Raw genomic sequence first — 9,411 nt, 5'->3', positions numbered from 1 at the left:
TTTATCAGCTATGAGTATCATTTTATCAGCTATGAGTATCATTTTATCAGCTATGAGTATCATTTTATCAGCCAAAAGTATCATTTTATCAGCAATGAGTATCATTTTATCAGCCAAAAGTATCATTTTATCAGCAATGAGTATCATTTTATCATTTTATCATGCAAAAGTATCATTTTATTAGTAAGAAGTATCATTTTATCTACTGCAAGTATCATTTTATCAGCTATGAGTATCATTTTATCAGCCAAAAGTATCATTTTATTAGTAAGAAGTATCATTTTATCAGCAATGAGTATCATTTTATCAGCCAAAAGTATCATTTTATCTGTATCACTAAAAGATTTTTATCGAGCAATGAGTATCATTTTATCTATCATTTTATCAGATATGAGTATCATTTTATCAGCAAAAAGTATCATTTTATGTCTATTAGCAACAAAAGTAATATACCTGTTAGTGTTGTATGTTGAATCAAATGAAATTACATCTCCAAACATATGATAATTTCGTCTTGAAATAGCATCAGCCCAAAAGAGTCTAGTTAACTTTCCATGAGATCCTATCTCAATTTCATAATAGAAGGCATCAGATGATTCCTTTTGAGAACGCATATAATCAAAAATCATTTGAGCATCTGAACCATCAATATTGGACATAATATCACGATAACCATTTCTAATATCAATAATATCACATCCAACATTTTCAGGTCCACCCATTATCTCCTTCAAAAGTTTGAATGTGAGAGTGGGACCAATATTACACCTGCCACAATCCTCCATAAACCTCCGATGAATAGGATCCAGATTGCGATTGGCCATCATAAAATGCCTATGCTCATCCGCAACCATTAAGTGATTATGATACTCAACAAACTGATAAACCTCATATCCTCTGCTCTTGCCATCTGAATAATATCTCAAATTGAGCTTAGCAAGACATTCACACCTAAATGACCGACACCTACGCTTCTTAAAAGACACTTCAGTTGATTGGGATGCATGACCAGGTATAAAATTCTTAGAGCCTTGTCTGTTGCAAGCCAAATACTGCCACTTAGTAATACCTTGAACTGATTTGTTACCCATTTTACGAATGCCAAAACCAACTGAACGAGCATAATGTTCATAGAAACCAACTGCTTCTACTAATGTATTGAATTTCATACCAATCATTGGCTTCAAAGCATCATCACAAACAGGAATGTACATACCTACAAATCAGTAAAAGTATCATTTTATCATAGTATCATTTTATCATAATATCATTTTATGCACTAAAAGTATCATTTTATGCAGTAAAAATATCATGTTATGCAATAAACCTATCATCACAAACAGGAATGTAAATACCTACAAATCAGTAATAGAATCATTTTATCATAGTATCATTTTATCATAGTATCATTTTATCCGACAAAACTATCATGTTATGCAGTAAACCTATCATCACAAACAGGAATGTACATACCTACAAATCAGTAATAGTATCATTTTATCATAGTATCATTTTATCATAATATCATTTTATCCGACAAAACTATCATGTTATGCAGTAAACCTAACATTTATAAGCCAAAAGTATCATTTTAACACATAATCGACAATACATAATATAATCAAATAAGAATTTCAGTACATCAGAAACATAAACCAATCAACAACTAATATTAATCTAAAATCAAATTCAATACATGAATATGAACACAATCAATAAGCTAAATAATAGATAATGATTGTTACCTTCGTTATTTGCTACAGATTCCATCGAAGCAAATTTTCACAGCAATTGAAGAGGTAATCAATGAAAATAAGAACGCAAAATTGAAAACATCTTCCCGATCACAATTATGGAAACAAAATCTGAAGACTATGGAAAATGAATCAAATCTGGAGCCTATGGAAACAAAATAAGCGAGAAGTATGGAAACAAAATCGCAGAGAAGAGGAGAGAATCAAATTGAGTGATCTGGATCAAAATGGAAACAAAATCACAGAGAAGATGAGAGAATCGAAAATCGCTGAGAAGAAACCGATGAGAAGAGCGTGAAATCTGGAGTGAATCTGGAGCGAAATTCAAAAATTAAATTAGCGAAATGACATATTTACCCTCTGCGCCTATTTTTATTAAGTAAATCTAAGTTTGAATCTCAACCACAAGATTATAAAATATGTGTGGTCCAGATTTAGTTATAGAGTTATCATGTGATTTGAGGGTTATGATATGATCGCATCTCTATATATATATATATATATAGCACGAGCATGGGGTTATGCATTGCGATTTGAAGCCGGAGAACTTCCTTTTCGCGAATAAGAAGGAGAATTAGGCTCTCAAGGCTATTGATTTTGTATTGTCTGTGTTTTTCAAGCCTGGTGAGATAATCTCTTTCTCTTCTTATGTAGAATTAGGTATTAAATTCGCTTAATTCACGAGGCAGTTTTCATCCCCCCTTTGAATTTGGGGGTTTTGTTGTTCTTCTCTCCAGTGGGTTTGGTGTATGTTATGTTTCCCCAAATTCGACTGTTTCAGTGATTTTTGATTACTCTTTTTGGATTGTGGCAGTATGTTTTCACTCAATTCCTATCGATTTGATGCTCTACTAATATTATAAACTCTTTAATCTCTATTATTGAAGCAGTTGTCCCCCATTTCAATTTGGGGGTTTTGGTGTTCTTCTATCCAGTGAGTTTGGTTTGTGTAAATTTCCCCACAATTCAATCGTTTCAGTAATTTTTAATTCTCTTTCTGATCGGTTGCTTTTGATTGTGATTTGGTGATGGTAGTCGGGAGGAATTGGATTATCAATTGTGTTGGATGTGAGCTGGATTAGGGAATCAAGCTTGCAGTCTAGGTGTTTGGTATTCTAACTATTGATATGTGAATTATTAGTCTTACTTTTTAGTGGTTGACATTTTAATACGAGTTGTTGACATTTGATATTTTGGCTATTGATAGGTAAGGTGAGTGACGGATCGCGTAGAAGAGCACCTGGAGCTTTGACCATTGAAATGCTCTGTTCCAGTTCCCTTGCTGCCTCCCTCTGCAACTGGGCCTTCTTCGGCTTCAGTCTGTCCAGATTCACAAGGCATGTAAGTAGCTAGTAACACCGTGTTTATCTTTGATATCTTTGTTGCTATTTTGTGCTGTTGTTTGGTGTGTTACTGGAATTGCTTTGAAGTGATATGAAGGAAAATGAGTTAAAATAACTGCAATTGATCACTAGTTAATTGATGAAGAAATTATTGAATCTTGCTTTGGCAAATGAGTTAGATAATAGAGTATATTATTGATGAATGTAACTGATTTACGTAGGTGAGGTAAGAGAAGCGTATGATAGGGTAGGATTTGAAGTGGTTACTGTTCGAATTACTGATTGCCTTTTTAATTCGAAATTTGTGAATTCATTTGTTAATTCTGTGGATTCGATTTTTCTAAAATCGAAAGCAAATTACAATAATTTGTGAAATATATGGATGCAGCTTTGAATTCGATTGTGTTGCTGGAATTTTTGAGTTGTGTAGATAAGGTGTTTGTGATATTGCCCAAAATATTATTGTTGACATAAATTATATAAGTTGTTGACATGAAGATGAAGATGTTTATTTTTGACATGAATTATATAGCTCGTTGACATAATAACATTTATTGTTGACATAAATTATATAGGTCGTTGACATAAATTTTATGAAAAATGTTGTTCACATAAATTATATGTAAAACATTGTTGTTGGCATGAATTATATTTAAAACGTTGTTGTTGACATAAATAATATAGGTCGTTGACATGAAAATATTTGTTATTGACATTAATTATTCGTAAAATGTTGCTGTTGATATAATAGTTGACATAAATAACGTTTGTTGTTGACATCGTAGTTGACATGGATAATGTTTGTTGTTGACATCGTAGTTGATATGTGAATTATAAGTGTTACTTTTTAGTTGTTGACATTTTAATACGAGTTGTTGACATTCGATATTCTCAGTATTGATATGTGAATTATAAGTGTTATTTGTTAGTTGTTGACATTTTAACACGAGTTGTTGACATTCGATATTCTCGCTATTGATATGGGAATTATAAGTGTTATTTTGTTAGTTGTTGACATTTTAATAGGAGTTGTTGACATTCGATATTCATGTGAATTATAAGTGTTATTTTTTAGTTGTTGACATTTTAATATGAGTTGTTGACATTCCCTAATCTCGCTATTGATATGTGAATTATAAGTGTTATTTTTTAGTTGTTGACATTCGATAATCTCGCTATTAATATGTGAATTATAAGTGCTATTTTTTAGTTGTTGACATTTTAATATGAGTTGTTGACATTCGATATTCTCGGTATTGATATGTGAATAATAAGTGTTATTTTTTAGTTGTTGACATTTTAATACGAGTTGTTGACATTCGCTAATCTCGCATTGATACGTGAATTATAATTGTTACTCCCTCCGTCCCATAAAAGTTTATACAAAACTTTTGGGCACGGAGATTAAGAATTTATATTAAATAAATAGGAGAGATGAAAAAAGTAGGAAAGATAAGAGAGAGTAAAGTAAATGATGGAATAAAATAAGAGCGATTAGATGTTTTGTCTTTTGTTAAAAAAGAAAATGACTCAACTTTGTTGGGACGGACTAAAAAGGAATACGACTCAACTTTTATGGGACGGAGGGAGTATTTTTTAGTTGTTGACATTCAATAATCTCGCTATTGGTATACCAATTATAAGTGTTATTTGTTGACATTTTAATACGAGTTGTTGACATTCGATATTATCGGTATTGATATATGAATTATAAGTGTTATTTGTTAGTTGTTGACATTTTAATATGAATTGTTGACATTCGATATTCTCGTTATTGATATGTGAATTATAAGTGTTATTTGTTAGTTGTTGACATTTTAATACGAGTTGTTAACATTCGATATTCTCGGTATTGATATGTGAATTATAAGTGTTATTTTTTTAGTTGTTGACATTTTAATAAGTTTATTTTATTGAATGTTGAAGATTTGAAGATTTGAATGTTGAAGATTTGAAGATTTGAATGTTGAAGAGATTTGAAGATTTGAATGTTGAAGATTTGAAGATTTGAATGTTGAAGATTTGAATGTTGAAGAGATTTGAAGATTTGAATGTTGAAGATTTGAATATTTGAAGGTTTGAATGTTGAAGATTTGAGAGTTTTAGAGAAGATTTTAGAAAATGATTTCAAATACAATTTAATGAAAAGACAATTATACCCCCGTGTTGACATAATGTGATAGTTGTTGACGTTAAGTTAATCTTATGAATTAGTGGCTGAGATTGCATCTCATTTCTCAATTATGCCCAAAAATCTCATTCTAACAAGACCATATATATATATATATATATAGGGGTGCATTAAGGTCCTTACACCCCCTTAGTCTTAAACACAACACTAATATCATCCATTAGATGATATTTTCGGATGGTGGAGATTTAAAAGCAAGTTGTTACATTATTACCAATTTTCGGATACATTATAAGGGTAAAAATGGAATCATTCCAATTAACTGAGTGTCGTTCCAACTGCATGTCCATCATTTCGGGATTGTAATTAAACCCATGATACGTTTCACTCTCTCTCCTTCGTTTCTTCATTTCGTCTCCCCATATTCTCTCAAATTGAAGTCAGAACCCGCCTCCACATTTTGAGAAGCGAGAACCCTAGATTTCACAAGCAAACCTCGATACCCGACGGCGCCGGCGAATTTGTTTGGAATCGAACCCGTTTTCTACATTAATTTCCATAGTGGTGTTGATTTTATCATCTGGGGGAGCTTGGGGGAGCTTTCTGGGTAGGGTTCGCGCGTCGGTGGAACTAGGTAACAGTAGTTGACCACGAAACTGGTGGAAAGTTGTTTAATTGAAAAAGACTTGATTTTTGTGTTGTTGAGAAATATTTATTGGTATGATTTGCCAGTTGGGTTTACATTGCAGTCTCAATTTCATCGATTTAAAGTATTCTGTAAACCATTGTTGTGTTTTTGTTCAGTCGATAGTTTCAACTGAAGAGTTTTTTTTTTAGTCCATTATCAACAAGGTTGTGTGCGCCGAGTTAGGATCGGTCCATGTCTAAACATTTGCTACATTATTTAACTAAATCTCAGTAATCCTTCTTGAATAGGGGAGTTGGATTTTGAGAAAATGGCGAAGCAGGGTAAGACTTTGAAGCAGCAAGCAATCCAAGATGCGAGTGAGTAAAAAATATATTGGATCTGAGAAATTAACGGTCATTTTTTTAGTATCTGTTGGCTTGGTAGATGTTTTATGCGTATGGTGTTTTTTTGATTTTGTAAAATTTTGCTGCATAATTCGTTGAATCATGGAATGGTACTTTGTATGCTTGTTTAGATTCGTTGTTTGTGGTAATGTAAATGGATGAATTTTCCGGTTTATAAGCTACATCATCTGGAAAATTCAAAACTTGGATGTTATGTGTACATTGTTCAATTGATATGCTGCATCATTCCAGATACTCAATTGTGGGTTTATTTTGTATATTGTTTATGAAATTAGCTGCATTGTCTTTTGTAAATTTAATGTTGTGATGTTTTATACATTTTATACTTGTTAGGCTACATTATTTAGGAAGCACCATTTTATACTTGTTTAGCTACATCATATACACTGTATACTTGAATCTGTAGTGTGTAATGTGTATCTACATTTTAGAATTGTTTAGTTACATAAATCAGGTACTCAATGGGGGTGTGTAATTTTTACATTATTTATGAAATTAGTTGCACTGTCTTTTTTAAACTTATTGTTGTGATATTTTCTACATTTTATACTTGTTAGGCTACATTATTTAGGAAGCACCATTTTATACTTGTTTAGCTACATCATTTACCCTGTGTAAATGAATCAGCAATGTGTAACGTGTATCTACATTTTAGAATTGTTTAGTTACATCATCCAGGATACTCAATTATTGTGTTTAATGTGCACATTGTTTATGTAATAAACTGCCTTATTTTTGTGACCTAAATTTTGTGATGGTTTCTACATTTTATGCGTATTTGGCTACATTATTTAGGAAGCACCATTTTATACTTGTTTAGCTACATCATTTATCCTGTATAATTGTATCTGCATTGTATAGTGTCTTTCTACATTTTATAATTACTTGGTTACATCATATTGTGTAGCTACATCATCTCCCTTGTGTAATTTTGTGATGGTTTCTACATTTTATGCTTATTTGGCTACATTAGCTAGCCATCACCACTTTTAAATTGTGTAGCTACATCATCTCCCTTGTATAATTGTATCTGCATTGTATAGTGTCTTTGTACATTTTATAATTACTTGGTTACATCATCTTGGATACTGTCAATTCATGTTTTTAATGTGTACATTATTTAAGTCATAAGCTGCATTCATCTTGGAAAACTAAGGGATGTGTTGTTTTCCACATTTTATACTATTTGTGCTACATTTAATTGAAAAAGCATTAAACTACATTGTTAACTTAGTAAGCTACATTTTTTGTATGTGTTCATTTTTTGGCAGATTAAACTACATTGTTAACTTGGTAAGCTACATTGTTATGCTATCATCTATTGTATGTGTTCATTTTTTGGCAGATTAACTACATTAAATTATGCAGTACATTATACGATGAATACCTTACATTAAATATGTAGTACATAAGAGCATCTATTATTTACATCATGGCTCAATATCTGATTTGTGTGTACATGATTTGACTGAAGTAATCACTAAATCTTTATACAATCTGAATAGGTTCAAAGAGGGCAAGAGTTGAAGAATCTGACGACTTTGTCGACCCACCAGGGGAGATCCAACAACAGCCACAGAAGCGAAATAAGAAGGACAATGTTCTCTATTTCAGGAGGACGTCATAAGAGTTTGTGAAGATGATTAAGAAATTGAACCCGAGACAAATCCAAGCTGTCCACGAAATAGGGTTCGGGGGAATCCTGCACTTCAATATCACACATATTCCAGGCGATTTAGCACACTGGATTCTATCTGTGTTCGACAAAGCTCGGTGTAGAATCAATTTCTCTGAAGATGAGTCCATTCACATTGGTGAGGACGATGTGCATCTAACATTTGGGTTCCCAAAGGGGCATCTGTACATTGAACGACCGAAGCAGCAGACAAACTTTGTGTTTATGGACTCAGTAGCACACTGGTTAAAAAAGACCCGATATATGTGCACCCCAGGAGAGTTGGAGGAGCTGATGTTGATGGATGTAGATGGTGGTCCCGAGTTCAAGAAGCTGATCATGTTAATTATGGAGAATGCAATTATCGAGACGCCCGGAGACTCAATGTGCAAGACCAAGATCCTGCACTTCATTGATGATGTTGATCAGATCAGGAACTTAAATTGGTGCGGTTATGTTATATCAGTCTTGGAAAATGCATTCAAAAACTGGAAAGAGGGGGAAAGTGTTTCATTCACCGGGCCAATCAGCTTACTGGTGGTAAGTAATGTACTAATAATACAGTGTACTGCATTTTAATTACGTTCAGACCCTAATTCATGATTCTTTTTTGGGTTTCTTCACAGTGCTGCTATGTGGATAGAGTTGTTCACTGCAGATGTAAGGTGATTCGTGCCTGGCCAACCATAAAAGGTTGGACAAGGGAAACACTCCATAAACGGCAAGCAGAAGAAGTGAACTACGGTATGTTTGGATGTGGGAGCAAAGAGGACCAAATAAACAAAGAGGAGTATTTGAGGGAGGAGGAAAGGATGAGGCAGCAACAACCTGTGGTTGAGGACCGGCCAGAGACTAGCCGAAACAGAGAAAAACGTATCCGTGATGAGTGGACGGCCCGTGTATCTCAGTTGGCAGCAGCTGTTGAGGGCTGGGTAGACGATTTCAAGAAAATACCAATCGAGCTTATGGAAGAAAGTTGCTTCCGATTAGGGACACAAATGGGAAAAAAACTACTTGGGCTAGCCGACGAATCAGTACCAACAGACGAAGTTATTGTTGAGACACTAACTCAAGCTAAGGAAGACGAAGAGGAGTTCAATCCTGAATGGATTTCAGCAATTGAAAGGATGATGCAGGCGTACGACAAAAAGCTGAAGATAGAAGATGACTTTGAGAGGCCGTCGTTTGAACTCGTGCCCGAGTCAGGTGGGGATGATGAGAGAGCTGAAAGGCAGCAAGATGGAGTCGATGTACCAATAGGGGACGGGCCAGAAAGTGGTACAAGTGATCCGGTTAATCATGTAGCTGGTGACGGAGCAACTAAAGGCATGAATGTGGATATTGTACCAAGTGTCACGATTGAAACGGTATACATTAAGAAGTCAATTCGTACTGTAGTTGTTTAATCTACTTTGCTTAGATTAGGTTTGTACATGCTGACTACATCTATGTACA

The 9,411-nt window shown here is 33.7% G+C and overlaps 1 protein-coding gene across 1 annotated transcript in view; it reads right to left on the bottom strand.

Moving 5' to 3' along the window:
* LOC125206679 (protein FAR1-RELATED SEQUENCE 5-like) overlaps nucleotides 1-1,875 on the bottom strand; it is a 2,227-nt gene extending 352 nt beyond the window's left edge. Inside the window, exons 1-2 of the mRNA XM_048105919.1 lie at nucleotides 1,746-1,875; nucleotides 411-1,216 (exon numbers count right to left, since the gene is read on the bottom strand). Of these exons, the coding sequence (XP_047961876.1) occupies nucleotides 411-1,216; nucleotides 1,746-1,770 (831 nt within the window). The 5' untranslated portion in view covers nucleotides 1,771-1,875. The remainder of the gene's footprint in view (nucleotides 1-410; nucleotides 1,217-1,745) is intronic.
* Nucleotides 1,876-9,411: the final 7,536 nt, after the last annotated feature.

This window comes from Salvia hispanica, chromosome 2 (assembly GCF_023119035.1).
Source record: "Salvia hispanica cultivar TCC Black 2014 chromosome 2, UniMelb_Shisp_WGS_1.0, whole genome shotgun sequence".
Lineage (NCBI taxonomy): Eukaryota > Viridiplantae > Streptophyta > Magnoliopsida > Lamiales > Lamiaceae > Salvia > Salvia hispanica.
This window is presented reverse-complemented; position numbering and strand designations above follow the sequence as displayed.